This window comes from Malus sylvestris, chromosome 13, assembly GCF_916048215.2.
Source record: "Malus sylvestris chromosome 13, drMalSylv7.2, whole genome shotgun sequence".
In the NCBI taxonomy this organism is placed as follows: Eukaryota; Viridiplantae; Streptophyta; class Magnoliopsida; order Rosales; family Rosaceae; genus Malus; species Malus sylvestris.
The window spans coordinates 925,220-949,031 of record NC_062272.1 but is presented as its reverse complement, the minus strand read 5'-3'; the positions used below and the strand labels follow the sequence as shown (position 1 = coordinate 949,031).

The following is a 23,812-nucleotide window of genomic DNA, read 5'->3' as shown; positions in this document are numbered from 1 at the left end:
AAAGTTTATCAAAAACCCTATAAATGAACAGCTTATACTTAACGTCCGTATACACTTTGGTACACCATCATTAACATCAAATCTTCCTTTTATTAGTTTTCAACCATTCGCTTCAATTACTCATATTTTCATTTATGTTCGAATTGTTTTTATTTTTAGAAAATTCGACGGTAAGTAGGGAATTTTATTGACATCGAAAAAAAATAGTATATCTAGTCCAAGAAGACATAAACTTAACTTGTTATAATACAAAACAAAAAAAAAGATTAAAAAAAGATATGAAAAAGAAAAGGAAGATAAATTACAAATTAAAGGAGAGTGAACTTTTCCCCCAAGTTTGAATCGCATTCCCATATCCCATAATTCAAACATCTGCTAGGTTTTCATGGACTAGGCCGGAATTTACTTCGTCCTTCAAAATGATGGGCTACTTTCCGAAAAGGAACAAGCGATCAGTTTTCTTCCTATTAATAGTTTAATTATGTTTAAGCAGATCAGCTAGCAAGATTAAGCAAAATAATTTCCATTAATCACATAGGCACTTATAAAATATTGCCTCTTGTTACTTGCATTACAATATATATATATATATAGCAGACTAAGAACCTTAAACAGATTGCATATACTTCTGCATGTCCACCTCTCTACATGAAAGAGTAGTGCTGCTTTGATGTCCCCCATTTGTGCAAGACATTGCCAAAAACATCATAGAATGCAATATCCAATTCGGTTTGAGTGATTTGCACTGACATGAAACCCTGCCCATCGTAGTACAACTTCATTTCGCTTGGGCTGTACGGGTTAACTACACCCCTCCATGCCTTTGAACCACCACCACTTGTTAGAAATTGAAGTGGGCTGCACAGAAATGCTTCAGATTAGATCCCATGTACAAAAGTAGTTATATACTAATAGAACAATAATTTTATTTAGACACATAAAATCGATTCATTTGTTAAATTCATGTGTATTAAAGAGTTACAAAATGCTAGTACCTGTTGGGACTGCTTATGTGTTCTAAGCAATGGTCGTGGCCATTGACGTAAAGATCGACATTGTTTTCCTGAAAATTTATAGACATTTGAGCAAAAAGAGAAACAAGGGAAAAAGGCGAGCGTTTTGGTTTTCCTTTCTAGTTTTAGCATGAGTAAAGTACCAGAAGAATTGGGAGAAGCTGTGTTACAAGCTCCTTAGTTTCACCATGATATCCAGCGGTTCTAATCGTGTGGTGACCAACCACAATCTTCCACTTTGCAGTAGAATCTTTTAATGCTGAATCCACATCCTTTCACAGAGAAAAAATTCAAATTATTAATTACAGATATCATCTCTAATGTATAGAGACAACTGCAGGCATAGAGCTAATTTTTTGGGTTTTGGGTTTCTAAAAATTCTTTGGAGATATTTTAAAGTTAATTTATTTAGTCGTAAGTCTTAATTATGTTTGACGAGAAAACAAATTACCTTGAGAAGATTTGATAGGTAATAATTTCGGGGTAATATGCCACTCCAGTCATAGACAGAGCCCTCCGGATCAGTGAAGTATTTATCAACAAAGGGAGTTGTATCCACAAAGAAGATTTCCACAATTTCTGCCAAAATAGGCAAATAACTTTGAGATAAATAACAAAAAAAAAAAATTCCTTATTAAAAAACTAAATCTCCTGTTTAGATTATAATTAATTATTGATAATAGTTATGTAGTATGGCCTTAGCCTTACCGGCATCAACTATGAAGGATCTCAAGCAAAGCCATTTGCTATCCAATTCCCTAAGGACAGGACTCAACTGTGCCTCAACATCACCTCTATAATCATGGTTACCCAGAACTGCAATACAATAATTAAACAAAGACAAACATGAATTAATTTTTTTAATTTAAAGAAAATTCCTTATTGTTTTATAAGTGAATATATAATTAAGGTTTGGGAATACATACCACTGTACCACTGCTTTTGCAAGCTTGGTGCTGTGTAGATTTTGCTAAATGAGTCTTCAAATTGTGGATCATCGATGCCCGTCAATCCATTTTCGTAAAAATTATCGCCGGTGGATATTACAAAGTCAATATCCAACTTCTCTCCGATTATTCCCATCTAGAAATTAAGTGCATGAAAGTAGGTTGGCAAAGTTAAATCATTCTTGACATACACTTCTTTTTAGGGGTGTGCAATCCACACACCATTTTTTACTTTTCACACACTCCTTGTTAATTTCTGTCTGTTGATCTTCTTCAATTCATCCGATCCGACGGCCGAAAACCAAAAAGATGTGGGAGAGTAAAAATGAGTGTGTGGATATCACATCCTTTCTTTTTATATCTATCTTCTAAATCAAATAAAGAAAAAAAATTAATAGAATATATAGAAAAGCAAAAAAATAAAAGAAACTCATGAACGCATTATTTATTGGCGATAAGTAGGACAATATATATATATAATTGTTATTGGCACTCCAAAATTCTTATTTTGCACTCCAAACTTTCGATATTTAGAAAGAAAAATACACTCATGAACGCATTATTTTTTGAATATTTATCGGCAAAAAGGGGGCCATTTTCCTTTTGTGCATGTAATGCAAGCAAAACATTGGGATGAGAATAATACAGGACCAAAAGAGTTATGGCAAATATTTCCGCAATGGGTTGTCCATGCTAGCAAAAGTGGAATGGGGTTTTATGCTACAATAATATAAATACATTTAAGTATATGCTAAAAATGGAAGCACCCAATGTATTGGTGTGTTCAATCCAATCCAATATCTTTCATACTTTTTTATTTGTAAGAGTTTGATTGGGTCTTAAAGTAGACAAATCATGCTGTTCGGGCCTGATTTGGTATTGTTATGCTTTGAAAAAAAAACTGTTTCTGTTGTGTTGTGAGAATAAACAGCAGAGTGATTAGTAAATTTTTTTGTAAAAGTGCTATTGGAAAAAAATAAAAAACAGCATTATAGTGTTTAGTAAACTTTTATATAAAACAGTTGTGACTGTGTGAAATAACAAAAAATGGTATTAGATGTGCCATTAATTTAATTTTCTTAACAAATAAAGGTAAATTACTAAATATACTTTATTTTAAAAAGAAAATTATTTATAAACTTTATCTTAAACATATAATCTAACGTTTAACAATAAATCATAATCCAACGTTTAACAAGAAATCATAATCCAACATTCAACATATAATCCAACATTGCTTCACGTTTTCAGCTTTTTCACCCAAAACTGTGAAAATAAGTTGTTTTTAAATGTTTAACAAACACCTTTTTTAGCTCAACTTTTTTTTATACCCATTTTTTATAAAAGAACATCAGTACCAAACCAGTACTCAGTCTCAGAATATTGGATATCCTTCTCGTTGCCACTGAAGTAGTGATAATATTCTTCACCAGATCAAACCAATATATATTTATAGCTTTAAATATAATTCGTATAAGTTAGAAAGATAATCCATGTAAGTGAAATATAGCCATAGTTTTCATTACAAATTACAAAAACTGCCATTGAAAGAAAATGAAGTTCGGTAGACAACATCCCAAGGATTCAGCTGCCGTTTTAATATTTTTGTTTGAATCATTGCTTTCTCACGTTTTGTTTTATCTCTCTTCAGTTGTGTTTTTAGCATGCTACTGCCCTACCTTTGTAGAACTATCAACACAAGGCCATATGTTTGATAAAGTAATGCTAAGGAGATCAACTATTTAAATCAAATCATCAATAATCATATCATATAGTTTATAAAATCTGATTTACATTCCTAGCATTACCCTATCAAATATATAGTCTCAAGTTCATAGTTCAAATAGGTATGAAAAATTCGCTCAGAGTTTTTCTAAACCCTAATCTGACTCATCACCTTAAAAAGAAAAAGTTTGATTGGAAAGCTAGTCAAATGGTTAAATTTGAAAATATACAATTTTGAATTGTAATACGTTATAAGAATTGGGCTAAAATCAACTTTTCCATATAATTAATTAATTGAACATCAATTCAAAATTTTGGATATAATTGAAGAGTCTAAATAATTTCATTTACTAAGACAAGGTATTTCATTTCTCATTTAAAAATGTACAACGTTACATATTATGCTAGAAAGGAGTAGACCAGTTGTTTTTTTTTTAATATAAAAAAAAAGAAAAAGAAATAGAGCATCCAACTCAAAACCAATTAATTGTTATCCGTAAAGATGCATATATATATATATATATATATATATATATATATATATATATATATATAGTGTAAGAATATGAGTTTAAGCAGGCCCTTTAAGGAAAATGATCCCTATTTTTCAAAAAAAATGGAGACACTCTCTTGACCGTTATATTTGGTTTTAATGAAATTCTGTGATTGAGATTAAATCACAGGCCACATAATCTCAACCTCATAATTTCATTAAAGTCAGATCTAACAGTCAAGAAAGTATCCCTTTTTTTTTTTGAAAAATAGAGATCCCTTCCCTTAAAGGCTTCATGAGTTTAAGAACATTACTATACACATCTCACTAGAATTAGAGCGCACCTAACTTATCTAAGTCACCTTTACACTTCATTCATGACAATTGGTGAAGAGGGTTTAACATTACGTAATAATTTGGAAAAGCTTAAATTTTCCGATATCGGATATATATTGAGATTGAGAAATTTTGTTGGAAACAAGCAACTATTTAAGCTACCAGTCTACGACACTCATTGAACTTCTGACACCTGTATACACTTTCCCTACACTAATTATTGTTTACATGATAGATACTAGAAACAGGTCAAATATTAAGATTAAGAAAACACAATAATCAAGCTGTATGTACATCGACGTAGAAATCAAGTATTATAAGGAAGTAATGTACCTGATTAGCAACTTGAGATTGGTTGTAGGCTCCTCTTCTTCCCCAATCCCCCAGAACCAAAAAGCTGATAGACCCATCCGCTTTCGCTGCGTGCGGGAATCGTGGTAGCTCCGCTGCAGAAGATGTAAATGATGACAGGGTGCATAGAATTATTAGACCAGAGAACAGAATACTTGACCTCATCACGCTCATGTTTTCCATATCTAGCATCTAGGTGGGAACAAAAGTAAGAGTAGAGGAATGGTGAGCAAAGCAAAGCAAGGCAAGCTATCTATTTATATGGTTGACGAGTTGGGTTAACGTTGCATACTAATTAATTAACAGATAAACAGATATATTAAACAGAAAGTTATCGATGACGATGCGTGTGGTTTAAGCAGTACTGCACAATAGGGTGGCTTAACATGAATAATAGATAAAAAGGGAATATAGAACCAAAAAGAGTAATGGACAGCATGAGGTTCGCGAGGCCACACATGACTTGTACGATTTATTATACACAAATGGAAAAGAAACCTCCACTTACGTACATCGCACTAAGGGATCCACTGGTGAAGGCGTGACATTCACCCACATCACATAATTATGGTTTATTTTTAGCTATACGCTTTATGAAATTTGATTTTAATTCTATTTTACTTTCTAAAATTTAAAAGTTGTTACTTTATTTCTTGAAGCTCAAAATTCGCTTCACGTTATCTTCTTTATGTTATTTCTATTATAAAAAAATGGACAAATATGTCAATGTGGATTAAAAAGTACATTTCTAGAATAAGTATTTTTTTTTAGCTAGATTTCATGAAACTCAATTTCGATCACACTTTGTCTCTTGAAACTCAAAAGTCATCATTTTACTCCCTAAAACATAATAGTCGCTCCACTTTGGCTTGTTTCTGTGTATTCCGTTAAGTAACTCTCCGCTCCCCCCCCCTCTCTCTCTCTTTAATCATTGTCTGTACATTCATCCCTTCTTCCTCCATCTCTATCTACCTTATCATTAGTTCCATTAATTTCTTGATTTGTTATATTCTTAATCGGAAAAATAGCATAAATAATCCCTGGGTATTTTTTTAGAACAATTCCTGGACATAGAGTAAAGGTGTCAAACGGGCCATGATGAGGTATTTGGATTTCGTTTAGGAAGAGGGAGATGGGGAGAGACGGAAGATCATGAAGAGATGGGGGTGTGGCATCGTCATAGTCGGAAATAACATAAACAAGGTAATGTGGAGCGAATTTTGGGTTTCAAGGAGTAAAGTGACGACTTTTGAGTTTCAGGGGGCAAAGTGTGATTAAAATCGAGTTTCAGGTAGCTTAGCTACAAATAAGCCTAAACTTAACGGTTTTTTAACGAAATACACACAACTAAGCTAAAGTGGAGCGAATATTGAGTTTTGGAGAGTACAGTAGCAACTTTTGAGTTTCAATGAGTAAAGTGGCGACTTTTGAATTTCAAGGGGCAAAGAGTATCAAAACTGAGTTCTAAAGAGCGTAACTAAAAATAAGGTTATAATTATTTGCCACTATATATGGGCAACTGGCTAATGCAGTTTCAAACATACTGTAAATTAAGCAGGCTACTAATTTGGTCATAACATATAAATTATAATCCATAGTTCAGTTATCTATGATGAATACAATCTAGACTAAACCAAGTTCTAAATTCAAATTAGTCTACTCAAAGCTAGTTGTTAAATTTTTAAGTTATATTATCTTTTGGGAGTTCGAACGCCATCTTTTGGAGGGATTCCTCAACGCATTCCTGCACGACATGTGGGAGAATGGGTGACTATAGCTTTAGTTGGATTTTTAAGTTTTATTAAGTCAGATTCTTTTTTGGAGGGTCATCGCCTTCACCAAAAAAATAATTAGACAAAAACACCTACAATTAAAGTGAATATAACTGAATTACTCCAATAAGTGTTTTGTAAACAAATAAAAGAAAGGATAAAAAAGAATTAACAAAGCTTTGGATAATCGACCCCGGAATGTTAGGCCATCTCTAACCGAGGGCTGGCCAGATGGCTCGTTTTAGCCCTCTGGCCCTCCAAGATTCTCCAAGATATTAATATTTTAATGAACAGTACATGGCCATATTTGCCTCCGTCTCCAACTGAGGGCCAAAGGGCCAGAGGGCTCGTTTTAGCCCTGTCACAAAAAACCGTCTCCAACCGAGGGCCAAAGGGCCATAGGGCCAAACATAATTTATTATTTAAAAACTACAACTAAAATGTTGTTTATGTGACATCCCACATCGTCCAGGGGAGTGATCCTTAAATGTATATTCACATCCCTACCTAGCACGAGGCCTTTTGGGAGCTCACTGGCTTCGGGTTCCATTGGAACTCCGAAGTTAAGCGAGTAGCGCACGATAGCACTCCCATGATGGGTGACCCACTGGGAAGTTCTCGTGTGAGTTCCCAGAAACAAAACCGTGAGGGCGTAGTCGGGGCCCAAAGCGGACAATATCGTGCTACGGTGGTGGAATGGGCCCGGGAAGTGGTCCGCCCCGGGCCGGGATGTGACAATTTGGTATCAGAGCCTAACCTTGACCGTGGTGTGCCGACGAGGACGTCGGGCCCCTAAGGGGGGTGGATTGTGACATCCCACATCGTCCAGGGGAGTGATCCTTAAATGTATATTCCCATCCCTACCTAGCACGAGGCTTTTTGGGAGCTCACTGGCTTCGGGTTCCATTGGAACTCTGAAGTTAAGCGAGTAGCGCACGAGAGCACTCCCATGATGGGTGACCCACTGGGAAGTTCTCGTGTGAGTTCCCAGAAACAAAATCGTGAGGGCGTAGTCGGGTCCCAAAGCGGACAATATCGTGCTACGGTGGTGGAATGGGCCCGGGAAGTGGTCCGCCCCGGGGCGGGATGTGACAGTTTAAGTTTCATGTTGTATAATTTTAATGTTGGTTAATGTTATTTAATGTTGTTTCATATTGTTTAATGTTGTTTCATGTTACTTAATTTAATTTAATGTTGTATAATGGCTTAGGAAGTTATAGGAAAAAAATAGAATTTAAAAAAAAATATGAAACAAATTTTGTCAAATAGAAGTTATAAGAAAAAAAATGGAATTTAAAAAACAATATGAAATAAATTTTGTGAAATAGAAGTTATAGGTAAAAAAAAAATAGAATTTAAAAAAAAAATTGAACCAATTTTTGTAAAATAGAATTGAAACAAAATTTGATTCATATGAAAAGGCAAAAAAAAGGGAAAAAAAAAGAAGTTTAAATTCATAAAAAAAAAAAAAAGTTAATACAACGGCTACTAGCCGTTATATTAAAAAAAATTCAAACTATTAGTGTCGGTTATAACCGACAGTATTAAAAAATTCTTCTTTAATGCTGTCGGTTATAACCGACAGCAATAGGAAAACATTAAAAAAAAAATAGCCAGCCCAGGGCTGACTGGCTGGCCGAAAGCAGCCAGCCCTCCAGCCCTCTCTGACCTCGTGGGGCCCTCCCAGATTCCAGAGCCCTCTGGCCTAGCCCTCGGTTGGAGACGATTTTAGGGCTATTTTCGGCCCTCTGGACCCTTCGGTTAGAGATAGCCTTACTGCCCCGAGTTCAACCAACGCGTCCTCCTCATACGGTTTGTATTTCCTTTTATATGATTACTTAGCTTTCTTGTAGATCAAGGAATCTCTTCCTTTTGTAGCTCTAGGGCTATCTTATGGTGTTTAAATTAAGGGTCAGTTACTAGTATGGAATTATATATTAGAAATGTCCCAGAAAGTTTCAAGGAAACGTGATATACTCATATACATGCAGAGAAGTTTATAAGATGCATATGAGGCGTATGCATGCAAAATGAATGATGTAGATGTCCACACTATATATATGGAACATGAATTTTTATTTTCTGAACTGCATCCACAACCACAAATCCGCCTTTAATCTGACAAAATTAACAAAATGTATGTTCTAGTGTATGCACTGCAACAACTGAAAGCAAAAACAAACCGGAGAACGAAAAATCTTGTATCCCTAACACCAAATGATGTACAATGTCAATCACAACAATATGTAATTCTATTGTTTGAATAAAAAAAATAATAATGTTGGCACGAGAAGAAGTAGGTTCACGCCGTGAATTTAGGTCTCATTGATCTTTGCCTGAAAGTGATTAGAAAGCCTAGTCTGTTTACGTATTTTGTGAATAATTTGAGATTGAAAACAGCTATATGTGGATATGGGTGTCAACTTGTGGAAAAATCCCCACCAAACGATATCTCTTCACTTTTCTTATCTTTGCAACCTAATTTATATCAGCCAAAAGGCATTTAATATATAAAGTGGCACATCCCAGCCTAGCTAGTTCTTACCGTCTCAGAGGGGACCTACATGACATGTTCCCATATCTAATTATTCTTGTATAAGTTTTGTGGATGTATGGGGAAATTTTGGATTATTAGATGAAAATGAAGGCCATGATATTGATATATGATGAATGAATCAACTTATTATTAGGTCATTTGTGATCATACGGTTTCTGAATACGTGTTACAGGTTTAATTTCTTGATTAAACATAGAGGAATCAAAACCAATAGAAATTGCTCGATCGATGAAGCTGCAGTATTTGCATGTGCAGGGGATCCTCATCATATATCATTCCACTGCATGCATGTGCATGCCTATCCAAATTAATCTGAGAACAGCGACATGTTCCATATCCAATGGTCCCCGACAGATCCTGCGACCATATCCACTTACCAAAAGAACGATCGATCCAATGATCATTCTATCTTTTATTTATTTTTTATTATGAAGAATTTATGAACACAAGCATCGAATCCACATTATGACTTTATGAATATTATGAGGATATATGTGCTGTTTTCTGGTTATCTAATTGAATTAAGGACAACTTGGAAATCATGTGGAATATCAGAAGAATAAAAATTGGAATTCTGCAGAGAATCAATCGTGTACACATGCGGCCAAAAAATTAATAATGACATGTACATGTATAAGAGTATCGCCAACTTGTAAATTAATTGTTTTACAAACTGAGCTAGTTATCTCGTAATTTCCTTCGCAGATTGGTAAGAATCTGTAATTTGAGGAAGGAAATGGTAGATAATCGTCTAGGTTCAAATTTGGGAACGTTACACATGATGACTTTGCCCATACAAGCGATGGATATGAGAAGAGACAATTGTAATTTGCTTGAGAATTTTTTTTTTTTATAACATAATTAATTGCTCAGAATATATATTCTTTTGTATGAAAACCTTCTCATCAGTTCCCAATTTCTTCCCTCCGGCCTTATTCAGCGCTTCCGCATCCTTCTGTACCATCCCTTCCGGACCTTCGTACCGCAGTACCTTAAGGCCCCGTTTGTTAGGCATCCTTAGTGGGGACTGGCTTAGCTGGGATAGCAATCCTATGTTTGGCGTAAGACAGGACTAGCATAAATGATGCTAAGTCCGACTCGTGCTGACTAAAAAGATAACTTAATAAATGGTCAAACAATATTTTTTAGAATTAATTAGGTGTTTAGATATCGAAATAACTACAAAATACTAATTTAATAATAAATAAAATGAACATTTTTATTGTTCAGTGCTGCACCAAACGCTTCATAATTCTTATTTAACTTAGTCAAAACCAAATCAATCCAACTTAGTCCCTAAAACTAATTTTCGATATAATCCGGTGCAACAAACGCACCATAATATATACTACCAGCAACTGTATCGTGACTATCAAAAATTTCTTTTCGATGGCAGCGCGCTGCATTACGTTCCTCTGTGCTAGAATGTTGATTACTGCTGCCGTGTCGCATCCAAATCCTTTAAACAAAATTAAATGAAACACCATTAATTAAAAAACTGATCATGTTTCTAGCTATGTTGAAATGACACTTGATCGAAAGCCAACTATGGTTAGCCCAGTGGTGAGGTTGGGCGTAGAATGATGGGCCGGGTATGACGTAGGAGTAGATTAGATCCACAGTTCGAAACCCTCCCATTTAACAAAAAAAGAAAATGAAGCTCGATCAATCCAGCACATAAACCGGTTCAATAATAAGGATTGATTAGCTATCATCAATTTAGCAATCAAAACAAGTACTATGCACAAATTAATTTCAAGAATACTTACGTGCGCATAAATATGCATGCATGCATAGACAAGAGAAGGGGGAAAAACGAAGGGTTGAAAAAAAATAAGGGAATTGTGATCACACCTTTGAAGGCACGGTATGGAGAGCATCATCACGGGTCGCAGGTGGCATCGGTGGTATAATCACAGATGCCGTTCTTCCTTTTCTTTTCTCTCTTTATTCTGTTTCTGATCGTAACATATATATATATATATATATATATATATATATATATATATATATATATATATATATATATTAAGGGTTAAGCTAATCGAATGCAAAAGAAGAGAGATCAGTTGAGCATTAAAGATACGTACACAGCTCACGATCACCACCTCCCCCTTAGTTCGTAGTTTTTCAGCTTAATTTATACAACTCCTTTTTTGTAGGTTATTAAGTTGAATCAGAAAGAAACTCGTCCAAGTTTTGAGCAAAAAGAAAAAAGGGAAACTTGTCCATCTGTAATTCATACAACCACCCTAAACCTTTCTCTTCGAGTCCACTTACTGAATGCACTCATTGACTTTTTCCTTTTATATATACCATTAGATCATATATTCATTTTTTTGTCTCCCTCTCCCTTCGATTTGGACTTGATACGGGAAGTTTTGAAGTGATTTTGAAAAATTAAAAGTATTTTAGATCACCAATTGAGTTTCTGACAATATATAACTTTTAGATTTTAAGTTATTTTTCAAGAAGTATTTCATTTTTATTAAAAAGTGCTTACAATAGATGCATTTCTGCTAAAATTGCTTGTGAGGAGAAGTATATTTTTAAAGGAAAACTAATGAAAAAGGTTTAAAAACTTTGAGTTTTAACGATTAGGACAAAATAAAGGGTAAAGTGAATAGTACCATGATTGACTTTTTAATGTAAAAATATGATTTTTTGTTAAAGTAAACAGTACCGGGAACTTTTTGTTAAAGTTCCTCATTTTTAACATTATTCCCCTTAAAAAAAATCAAACGGGCCTGATGTGTATACATTGTAGTGTGAATTAGCCCACTCATTGACCCCATTGTGGCCTTATATCAAAGAACCGAGAAAAGCAACCTCGTCACGTAAGGGCCAAGACAGAAAATTGAGTGATTGACCAACAAAAAAAAAAGAAGACATAAATCCATTATTTTGTGGGCTGAACAAGAACTAATATATAGTTTGTGTCCGAATACGAATAATATGCTTAGGAATGGCATATCCACCATTAGGCCCAAGTCAAATTTGAAAAAAAAAAGTTTTCAAAGCGACTTGTAGTTGTTGTTTCTTTTTCTTCGTCTGAAAAGAAACTGAGAAAAGATGAATAGATATTCATAAAGAAAAGAGAACAAGGTCAAATCTACAGTAATTAATACTTAAAAGATAACCTTAAGTCTTCGTTTGTGTTAATAATTTGGAGTTCTAGTTGGGTGTGTGTCAACAGTACAAGTGTCACATATGTCATGATATCTCATATATTCCACAAAGAATCACAAATCACTGTAGTCCCTGTTATGATTCACGAACAATTTAATTTTCTGGGCACAAATATTTATATTCCTTCCTTTAGGTTGATGTACCGTGTGAGAAGGAAAGTAAACAAACATGAACCAATCAGCGTTGAGTATCATTGAAATAAACAACGTATCTTTATATAGTAAAAAGATTAGAATACAGCTAAAATAAAAAGAAAACGTGTATGCATGAAAAACTTGATATCCAATTTCGTGGACGTCTTTTTTTGTTAGCTATGAATAAATTTACCGCAATTAATTATTGGTCAAAATCAAGTAAACATAGTCAATCAAGTAACGTTGAAAGTGAGGTTAAGTTGACTTTAAGTCGAACAAATTAACGTTCAAGGTTAGCTATCCGACACCACGTTATCACTTAAAGACTCTGTTTAGCAAGAAAGTACTTAGCATCGACCAATAATCTTACAGTCTGCGGCATTTTTTTTAGCTTTCATTTGATTTGCAAGGTTTCCTCCCCCCGGGGCAAGTTGCAGGCTCATGTTTGTTAAATTAATTGCATCTTGATCTTGATTAATCTTGATATAATATATATATGCCGTACATCTATTCTCTACCCAATTATTATTAATATATTATTCATCCCATTAACTATCTCAATTATGTGATTCATTCAAATGCGCAAAGTATTGGATAGACGGCAAATTCAGAGCCAACCAACTGTTTGATATGTGCATATTCGATTCCTCTATAAGGTTCATAAGATAACATGTTTTAGGCTACTTTATATTTCAAAAAATCCCTTAGGCCTATCAGCATCAGGGCCTAGGTTAGCCAATTAACGTTTTATTTTTCCGACAATCTAATGCATTACCGTATATAATATATAATAGCTGCATCGTTTACTACTGTTCGATGGAATCAAATTTTTATCAAAATAAAAATAAAAATACATCATTTTTTCATGTTAAATTATTCTACATAAGTATAATGGTTAAACTTGCCTACTAATTTACCTATACAAATAACGGTACTATATTGTAATATTTTCATATTTTTGAGTAATTTACCTGTTATATTCTCATACTTTTGGTAATTTATCTATAACATATAACACACTCCGACCCGGAATTTTCATCTGGACTCCGAATCGAGCTATGCTGGCGGCCAACACCAGGAAGGTGACGAAGCCATAAAATGTAGTGATGTGGAAATGTGAATAAATTTAAACCTATAAGTGCCTAAATATAAGAGTGCTCATGTGAGCAAGATTGAACCCAATTCACACGTGATGCAGAGCATAAGTAAAGTACAGTAGAGGTAGGATAAGAATTATACCATCAAAGGTAATCACCTATACCAAGATTTGCCAAGAATTCTCATCGACACATAAGCTCTACCACTAACTCTGGAGGGGCGAAAAAACAAAGGTGAGTGAGCCTAAAAATAAAGCTTTGTAAAAACCTTTTTGAAAACATAATAACCCCTCGCCGTAAAACAAGTATAGTTTCCAAATATATATTACGTATAGTATGAAAATACTTACCGAAGCCAGCACTATCTCAAGAATGCAAAGTGTCCAACATTTCGTAAATAAACACATAACGTCAAGTAATCATATAATTCCGCATAACAAACATATCATATTGGGTGCTCATCGACATATGCTGACACACGAGTTCATGCAAAGATATTCTGACATGAATTGGACTAGGTGTAATAATGATTTACGCTCTAGTACTACAATCACATGAAAACTGGCGCTATGCGCATCACATACAAGTCCTAATTGCCTATAGCAATCTAGGACATGATTGACACCTACAATGGATCCCAAGTGAGCGTACGGTGTGATGTGAACATACACGTGAAGCCTGGCCCTAGCCCGGGCGAGTACAAACACCAGTGTAGCACTCGATGAGTAGATAACGTAAATATGATCATACTACAAAAATTTTGTAATCCACAGTTGTAAATAATAATATTTGTGACGGTAAATATATTTATGACATCAAATCAAAATATGCATCCCGTGAATGTGCATCCCATAGAATTTATTAAAATTTCATAAATTAGGTCAATACGCTAATTCTTAAAAACGTTAGTCTAAACTAGGCGTAATGTGGAAAATTCTTTATGATATATATATATAAACTAAATAAATATGTAATATTAAAAAGCAAAGACCCACTCACAAATCATGTTGTCGAGTCAAACTCGAGTTGTGAGCATCGAAGATCCTTGCAATGCGTTTCACCTAGAAATGAAACCATTTACATAAATATATAACGTACTAACGTGTAAACGCGTTTTTGGTACAAAGTATGGCTAGTAAAGAATCTATTTTAAAACGAACAAATTTTAGAAAACGGACAACGAATTCAAGTTCGGCACGTCAAGAAACCTAAGGAAGGATCTCAAATTCCTAACGCGCCACCACAAGGTGGCTACATGGGCAGCCACGTGCACCCACACGCCTTCATCGTGATTTCCAGATCTTTGCAGGTTTTTAAGAGCTCATTTCGAGCTTAATTCTCAACCAAATTCGATGATTCAAAAGTCATATTGAAGCTAGAAATGTAGAGAACAAGTCCATACCAAAATGGGGCCGAGTTAATGTCGATGTTGGCTGAAAAAATGGCCTAAAGATGGCCTGACAACCACGGTTCTATGGTTTTCCAAAAAACTAGGAAATCCTTCCTCGAGAGGTTTATGCACCATTAAGACACGCGTAACAACCTAGTAATCATTCAGAACATCAACAAGGAGAGGATTAAAAGTATATCAAGTCCTACCTTACCTAGGATGATGGAAAAATACTCAGAGAGCTTCGAGTTCGACTTTTAGGGTTTGGATGCCCAAACAGGGCGTTTGTACATGGTACTGCTTTCGTGGTGGGTTGGAAACAAAGACGACGGTGGTTGTGAAACTGGGCATTGGCGATCGCCATGGTTACTTATGTACAGTGAGCACAAAGTGAGTAAGAGAGGTAAAGAGTCCATAGGAGATGTGAAGGAGTATGATCCCCTTGAATTTGAGTTTTGGAAATGATGATAGGTAGTGGCCTTAAGGTGGTGGTTTAGTGAAGCTCACCGGATGTGTGGTGGTGATGGCGGGTCTCTGTGTTTGCAGAGAGAGAAAGAGAGTGAAAAGATAGAGAGTTAGATGAGAGAGAATGGAGAGAGTTTGAAATAAGGGAGAGATAAAGGGCGCTCCAGAAATAGGGAGACATGGGAGTGAAGGAGGAGTACGGGGTGTGGGCCCCACATGATACATAGCCCAAGGCTACAAAAGGACAAACCATAAAATTATCTCCCGAGATGTTAAAATTATCAAATCACCCTTCACGTTTGTAAGTCCGTAAAATCTCCATTGTAACTCCAAATTCAATTCCGCTTGTGCCTACATGTTCGTACCTTCGAGTACTTCAAGAATATGGTAAAATAATAGTTCATACAAGTCACATAATGATGGTCAACGAACATCAACAATCTCACCACTAGAGGCGTTTTCGTCCATTCACTCTTTTAGAATTTAATAAAATCTACAAATTAAGGACAAGTTGTCACAACATAACAGTCGGTACATTAATGTACAATAACACCCAAGTGTAATTGGCTTTTGTGTATCTACAAATTATCCTGACGTGGAATGAAAATATTTACCTACTCCTTATTATGTATGTAAGTGGGGATATTGTTTTTCCAATATTCAAATAGGTAAACTAAAATACAAATCAATTTACCTATATTTTGATTTCTCTAACTTAGATACCTTTTCCATACAACATTATTACAATATATTTCATGGAAAAATATGAATGAAATACAAAGTAATATAAAATATTACATATTTACCTATATTTATCAAAGAAAATAATAGATAAAAAAGTTTATAATAGATAAATAGAGGTTGAAGACCAACAGTAATGGATAAGAAAAATTGGGTAGTCTTCCTTTTTATGCTCTGATGAATAGCATTAATACCATTTTTTTTTCCCCAAAATCATTAATTAGCCTTTTAAATTTGCATAGTTTGAAAAATAATTCATGATATTAATACACATAATATCCATATAATGAATTGTAGATACCAAATAAGTAATTAGGGATATTTTAGACATCTAAAAATGAAAAACGTGGAAAGTCAAACAGAATTAGTGAATTTGCTTATACGTAACCTGGTAAATAAGTTTTATTCAGACAAAAAAAATATGTGGGATTTTGTGTAAAGAAACTTGAGGTTCAAGGGCTAACTAATTTTTGATGGTTTGGTTTTCAAGGAAAAGATTGGAAAACCCTAAGACGCAATGATATGTAATTGTTACGTGCTTGTAATTTGCTGATTTCAAGCTGATGAGATGAAGCTAAGCCTGCATCACTTAATATTAACTAGGATGGGGCCGAACGGACGTGACTAGCTTGTTGTGCCCCAATTTGCCCAAATATCTCACCAAATATATATGCCCTAAATAACAACTATGAGCACATATGCTAATAATTAATATGTATCATTAGGAGATCATGTTAATTAATACAAAATCGTGGAGGTACAAGAACACAAACACAAAAACAGCGTAAAATATTGTGTTTTTTTCAATATGACAAAAAGATGACATTTTTATTGGAAACATTGGGCACGCCATCCATCCAAATAAGAAAATTGGATTGGTGGTTTGCTTCTTGTGGCTGTCATTAGTGCCTATCAAATCCCAAAAATACGTATGGTGTGTAAATTATGAACCCATTGATATTGGTTGATTATGATAGTTTAACGAGTATATATAATTAGTGGTGTTAAACTATACAATTTTTTTATTTGATTGGAGTTGTTAAAATTGCTGTTTTTGCCGGATGATTTAAAATTGGAATCTTGTGAACAAGTTGCATTGTGATTGGAAAGTATAGTATACACTTCAATGTTAGGTTAAGATACTGGTCGATGGTCACGTACCATTAATTTTAAATCCATTTAATTTGTTTATACACCAACTTGTGAATTTCTGCCGGCGGCTCTGGAAAAACTCGAACTACAATTCTACAAACGACTTGCATATTGCATGCTCTGAGGCCATCCCTGATATGATATTCCAGCCAGCTGAATACATCAGACCATACCTTTAATTAAATCAGCTTTTTGGAAACATGTTTGTGTTATCAATGAGAGAGTCAACAGTACTGAGTGCCCCTATTTTTGGATGTGTCTTCTCAGTGTCTATATGTGAAATATATATACATAGATATATATAATTTTTTTTTCTAGTTTGATACAAATATAAAGTATGTATCTGACATCTTGCAAATTAAATTATATATATCTTCAAAAATTATAATTCAATCCAATTAGTTTTTACCCGCAGCAAACAAAACAAAAGCTGCCTTGCTCCCCAAGGCTACTAAATAGCAGCCAAACTGTTAACAAAACAAAGGACTAGAAAAGAAGAAAAACTAATTACAAACTGTGATTCCAATTTTATTGACTACAATAAAGAATAAGACCACAATATGGTCAAGACGACTATATAACGAAAGGACTGCATCTTATAACGATTTAACTTTTATATTAAGTTACAAGGTGTATTTATAAAGACTTCATTCTGAAACTAATAAGAAAGCAATCTAACCCTAATAGAAAATAGAAAAAGAGACATACTCCTTATATCTCTAGAAAACTGAAAACAAATTAAAACAATATTTGTAAAAAGAAAAAAAAAACCAATATCACCCTAATATCAAACCAATATCACACAAAATGGCATCTACTAAATTAAAAATTATATTAAATAAAAAGAAAATAACTAAACCGCGCTATACCTTTGGTGCGTTGCGGGTTTGTGATTGGGAATTGAACAGACGGGCCGAAGGAGAAAGAGCCGGAGCAGATCGAGGCTGAAGGAGGGGGCCGCGAGGGAAACAACGCAGTATTTGTGGAGATTTGGGGTTTACGTGTTTGAATTGAGGGGGCGATGACTGCAAGGCCGTTTTAACCAGATGATCGGGATGAGAAACCAATATAGAGCCTAGAGAGTGATGACTGCAAGGTAACTTCAGAGTTGGAGTAGGAGGTGGCATCGACGACGTAAGGACATTTTGATCACCAGTAAGCGGTTGACACGTTACAAAAAAAAATTAGGTTTTTTTTTTATACTGATGCTCATCTGTTTTCCATAATGGTTGAAGATGGAGCACGCCCACTTGCATGCACCCCTTGCTTAAACAATTCTGCAAAAGCATATCATATCCTTCAAGTTATGCCGTAAGGAAACAGAAAAAATTCATGCCTGCAGAGACCCGTGTTTTCTCCTTACTCTCTCTCTCTCTCCCTCTCTCTCAACGAATATATATATATATATATATATATATATATTTTTTTTTTTTTGAGAACTCTCAACGAATATATATATATATATATATATATATATATATATATATATATATATATATATATATACAAGCAATGCAGCCACTTCTTTTTAACGGTTGCTGCATTTTCTATCCTTGAAACCATCCACGTCGCTTTAGTTAAGAGCAACTCCTCCAAATCACCCCAACTTGCAGTGGTCTTGCGGCATGCATGATTATCTCTCTGCATTTCTTTAATTTTTATCTGTTTTGGCATCGTCTATCCGACCTTTCTCCTTCCCTCTCTAGCATCAAATACTTCAACTCTTCCCCTCTTTCTCTCTGTCCATGGCTAGAAAGCCAGGAGAAGTGAGCACCTTCGTCTCTACCTTTTAGGCATCCCGTTGATATTTTTCCTCCTCCATATCTATATATATACATGTATGTACACACACACACACACACACACATATACATGCATAAAATGCTTATAACAATATTAATATTTATGTTTCCCTTGATCAGGTGATGTGGCCTAGATTAGTGGCAAACAAGATTCTGAGAAAGCAATTGGGAAGCAACAACTTTGTAGCAGATTTTCCAAGCAACGAGGTCTCGGAGGAATTAATACTGGAAACACCAAGTGTTGATCAACCGTCTTCAAACCTTACCTCTACCGTCGTCAATCATCACAAGGACACTAACACACACAAGTACAAGTATGTATTTATATACCAACTCGATCCCGAAATTGTTTTCCCTGGTCCACCATGATTAGTACTCCAATTAATACGTATCTTTTTTTCATAAAATGTATTTTTATACATCTCATACGTATGGTTTTGTTTTCTCTTCATCTAGGGTTTTTGTTAGTACATGGAATGTTGGCGGGGTGGAACCACAAGAAGATATGAATATGGAGGATTGGATTGACACATCCTCTGACATCTATGTTCTTGGGTACGTACATAATTCCATACTAAATTAGAAAAGAAAAGAAAAAAAAAACTAAAAGTTGTAATTACTCACGATTCATATGTTAATTTTCATGTTGTTCAGGTTTCAAGAAATCGTTCCTCTGAAAGCCTCCAATGTTCTAGGATCTGAAAATAGTAAGATCTGCATGAAATGGAATTCCTTGATCAGAGAAGCTTTAAACAAGAAAAGACACAACAATAATAATAAACCACCAGACTTCCACTGTATTGTAAGTAAGCAAATGGTGGGGATACTAATATCAGTTTGGATTCGAAGTGATCTTCGTCCATTTATTCGGAATCCAAGTGTCTCCTGTGTTGGCTGTGGGATCATGGGATGCCTAGGAAATAAGGTACGTGGACTTAATATTATTACATACTATGCTTTGAAAAAAATTACAATACACAGAGACAACTGCTGAATTTAATTTAAAGACTCTTAAGTCGCAGAATATTGATATTTTGTAATATTGTAGCCTCATGATCGATATTCCAGAGCCTGAGGTTATACATGATCTAAATAATAATAATGATCAAAGGTACATTACTTTTTTATCTTAATTAAAATTATGGTATGCATGCAGGGTTCGGTTTCTGTTAGATTTCGATTACATGAAACAAGCTTCTGCTTCGTGTGCACTCATCTAGCTTCAGGGGGTAGAGAAGGAGATGAGAAACTGAGGAATTCTAACATATCCGATATATTTTCCAGAACAAGTTTTCCCAGAGGCCCTTTGCTTGATTTGCCACGAAGGATCTTAGATCATGAGTATGTTAACTAAACTTTGAAACCGCCCAAACCAGTTCGTTATTGCATTAGTTTATTATACATAATATATAATTAATCTCATTAATCAATCAATCTATTTTTCACTATATATGTACGTAGCATGAAAATAACACAATTGGACAAGTACAATATATATATATATATATATATATATATAAGGCTTATCACCATTATTGTTTATTTTTCTTCTTTTAATTGTCGTGACAAATAACTAATTAATAGAGCCGACAAACCTGTAGTGTTGTTGATCTTTATTACTACTTGTCTTTTTCTATATAATATTATTTACAATTAAGTAATTGTTAACCAAATTTTATATGGCCATGTTGGACTAATTATGTTAACCACATGAAAAGCTTGACTTCTCTATACCAGTAAACAGTAAATGGTCTATTAGTCATATGATCATGTCATTCAAACTATGCGTTTTTTAAAACATTGACTTCATATATGTATATATGAGAGTCAAGGAACTCTCTTAAAAGTGAGATTCTTTATGAATTTTCTAACACTTCACATCTTAACGTTAATTACCGTGTCGACATTATAAAACATTGTGCAAAAAAACATGAGGTGACTGAAAGTCCATGAAGAATCTCACTTTTGAGAGTCTCCTAATTATCATTTCTCATATATATATATATTATATATAGTCAAAAGTTAATATCATATAAAGCCTAGCTAATTAATTACAGATATACATAATATGTTTTGAAGTACTACTGTAAATTAGATACATCAACACCGGTGACTAATTGCTTGGTTCAAAAATATTGCAGTCGAGTAATTTTCCTCGGAGACTTGAATTATAGAATTTCCCTTCCGGAAGCAACAACGCGTTCGTTAGTGGATATAAGAGCATGGAATATCTTACTAAAACATGATCAGGTAGACCACTTAATCGTTAGCACTGTACACTTTATATAAATATTTATTTTTAAAAAAATAATTTAATTTCTTTCCCTCAAAATTTGACATCAATTTTCATTTGGATTAGCTGATGATGCAGCTCAAAGAGGGACAAGTACTCGAAGGTTGGAATGAAGGAGCTGTTGAATTTGCTCCCACTTACAAATATTGTCCAAATTCTGATGTATATTATGGATGTCCTCCTGGAAAGAAAGGTGAAAAGAGGCGTGCTCCTGCCTGGTAAGTTTCGCTTAACAATTACATGTAACATGCAATATGTATACCGACACGTGGTGTTATCATAACACGTAATATGAAATTAATTGTCTTTAATTATTGGTTTTTTTAGGTGTGATCGGATAATTTGGCGTGGAGAAGGGTTGAAGCAACATGTATACAATAGAGGTGAATCAAAATTGTCAGATCACAGACCTGTGAATGCAATATTTACAGCCGAAGTTGGGGTTTTAAGAACATTGAGAGGATATCATAGTTTTTTTGTATCAGACAGGTTAGACGGAGTATCAAGCAAGTTTCAAGTATCCTCCACCCATAATTTTGTATGGAAAGGGAGATCAACAAGCTGGAAACTTTGATCATAAAAATATTAGTTTACTTAAGAAGCTTGTAATAATTATAATAAATATATAGTTGTGCTTACATAACTCGGCTCATGAATGTACAGTAAAAGTTGGTGTGAAGAAGCACCCCTTCTATTTGGATCGAATATTATGAAATTGAAGGTTTTTGTTTTGGTCCAATCATAATACATAATACAAATTTAATTACATATATATATTATGCTCCCAACCGGCGACCAGGGTCTTGTGTGCTAACCATCATGCACCCACATATATCTAGGGATGAAATTTTTTGCCAAATTACTATATCAACCGAATTACCAATAGTACTATACCAAAGTTGTGCCAAAAAATTTGTACCATTGGTAATGATATAGTATTTGTACCGTACCATACATTTTTGGTACGATAATGGTATTCAAAACCATTACCAGTGGTATACCGTACCGTACCACTACTATTAATATTATATCATTTATTTATTCATTTATATATATACTTAGGTATTTTTATCATTATATATGCACTTTATATTTTTTTCCTAGTCATGTATCCAATCATCTCACCCTCTAACCTCTATGTTCCCAATAAAAAAACCCAAGCCTTCTTGCGTTGCGACTCTTCATCTTTTCATTCATCTAGGCATCGGCTTCATTTATGTTGCTCCCTTTCCGGCAACTCTCTCTCTCTTCGCAGTCCATCTCATCTTCTCCTTCATCAAATTGGGATGTCTTTCTCCTTGGTTTCGTCTATCAAGTTAATTTTTGTACAATTTTAAAGAATGTAGAGATGGAATTTAGGAATCTTTGTACTATTTTTTTAGGGATGTTGGGTTCTTTCAGCAATTCTTCCATCTGTTTACTTCTTGTTTCTTAAATGAATCTCTATAAAATTCTCATAATTAAATAAGAAAGTTTTAGAAACCTAAAGAGAGTGACCAAAACACGTTTGGGCCTTGAATTTGGTTGAAAAAAAAATCAAATTTTGGCCCAAAAGAATGGCCCAAAACAAAGTGGTAATTACCATTACCATTACCATGCCAACCAAACTATTTGGCATGCTGAAATTTGGTATACCGAAAGTTTGGCATGGTAATGGTAATAGATTTTGTCATACCAAAAGTTTGATATGGTAATTGGTACATGGGTTTTGGTATGGTAATCGTACCAATACCACCCCCACATATATCTTGTGGCAGATATTTTAATCGAACTTACTAATGATTAGTGCAGCTTAAGAATTGAGCAATTTTTTCGTTGTATTTGAAACATAGTCATGTAAATGTAACGTTGTTCTAAAATTGAGACATATAAAGTTATTGTCCACTCTCGTTATAACATGTGAATAATACATCGCATAAATTGTGTTTCAGATACCTATAAAAATGTGTCTGACAAATTAAATGAAGAGAAATGCTAAGGAGACTCTTAAAAGTGGGACTCTCCATGGACTTTCTGCTACCAAAGACGGAGCTATGAAGGGATTAAGATCGATGGTCCCAAGCCCATCATGACATTTTTCTCACGCATAAATGTTTAGTGTTTTGCTTATGATTTTCAATGTTTTTCCGTAGGTTTAGAGCCCTGATAAGATGTTTTTACTTTAATTTTTTCATCGGGTTTGATTTTAGGTTGGTAGCTCCTATGGAGTTCAGACAATCTGTTGTTTGTGAGCTTTGAGTTGAACTTTGGTCTGGAGATTAATGGAGGGAGAGAGGAAGAAAGTTAGAGAGGCTTCAGGTTTAGGTTTAAGGAAGAGGATATATGATGAGAACGATATTATATCAGACCCAAATG

At 34.4% G+C, this 23,812-nt stretch overlaps 2 protein-coding genes across 4 annotated transcripts; one reads left to right on the top strand and one right to left on the bottom strand.

Annotated features, from left to right (window-relative positions):
* Positions 1 to 507: 507 nt before the first annotated feature.
* On the bottom strand, positions 508 to 5,158 carry LOC126596098 (purple acid phosphatase 3-like). Its single transcript, XM_050262572.1, has 7 exons — positions 4,848 to 5,158; positions 1,940 to 2,096; positions 1,722 to 1,829; positions 1,465 to 1,592; positions 1,157 to 1,285; positions 996 to 1,063; positions 508 to 858 (listed from the first exon to the last, which is right to left on the bottom strand). The coding sequence occupies exons 1-7, from the start codon at positions 5,055 to 5,057 to the stop codon at positions 645 to 647; spliced, it is 1,014 nt and encodes a 337-aa protein (XP_050118529.1). The 5' UTR covers positions 5,058 to 5,158; the 3' UTR covers positions 508 to 644.
* A 13,767-nt stretch (positions 5,159 to 18,925) lies between these two features.
* LOC126597112 (type IV inositol polyphosphate 5-phosphatase 9) lies at positions 18,926 to 22,158 on the top strand. Of its 3 annotated transcripts, XM_050263884.1 has the most exons (9): positions 18,928 to 19,128; positions 19,285 to 19,478; positions 19,621 to 19,719; positions 19,819 to 20,089; positions 20,321 to 20,505; positions 21,306 to 21,414; positions 21,524 to 21,675; positions 21,785 to 21,869; positions 21,943 to 21,966. In XM_050263884.1, the coding sequence occupies exons 1-9, from the start codon at positions 19,108 to 19,110 to the stop codon at positions 21,949 to 21,951; spliced, it is 1,125 nt and encodes a 374-aa protein (XP_050119841.1). In that variant the 5' UTR covers positions 18,928 to 19,107; the 3' UTR covers positions 21,952 to 21,966. The 3 variants fall into 3 exon arrangements, with proteins under 3 accessions (XP_050119840.1, XP_050119839.1, XP_050119841.1); XM_050263883.1 differs by having other exon boundaries at positions 18,926 to 19,128; positions 21,536 to 21,675; positions 21,785 to 22,158; XM_050263882.1 differs by having other exon boundaries at positions 18,926 to 19,128; positions 21,785 to 22,158.
* Positions 22,159 to 23,812: the final 1,654 nt, after the last annotated feature.

What these genes read in the sequence shown, in the direction of transcription:
- LOC126597112 (XM_050263882.1), top strand. Translation starts at nt 19,108, where the DNA reads ATGGCTAGAAAGCCAGGAGAA. An exon ending in TGGCTAGAAAGCCAGGAGAA is followed by an intron (nt 19,129 to 19,284) that starts GTGAGCACCTTC and finishes TCCCTTGATCAG; the next exon opens with GTGATGTGGCCTAGATTAGT. An exon ending in ACTAACACACACAAGTACAA is followed by an intron (nt 19,479 to 19,620) that starts GTATGTATTTAT and finishes CTCTTCATCTAG; the next exon opens with GGTTTTTGTTAGTACATGGA.
- LOC126596098 (XM_050262572.1), bottom strand. Translation starts at nt 5,057, where the DNA reads ATGCTAGATATGGAAAACATGAGCGTGATGAGGTCAAGTATTCTGTTC. An exon ending in ATCCTTCATAGTTGATGCCG is followed by an intron (nt 1,593 to 1,721) that starts GTAAGGCTAAGG and finishes CTATTTTGGCAG; the next exon opens with AAATTGTGGAAATCTTCTTT. An exon ending in ACCTATCAAATCTTCTCAAG is followed by an intron (nt 1,286 to 1,464) that starts GTAATTTGTTTT and finishes TCTCTGTGAAAG; the next exon opens with GATGTGGATTCAGCATTAAA.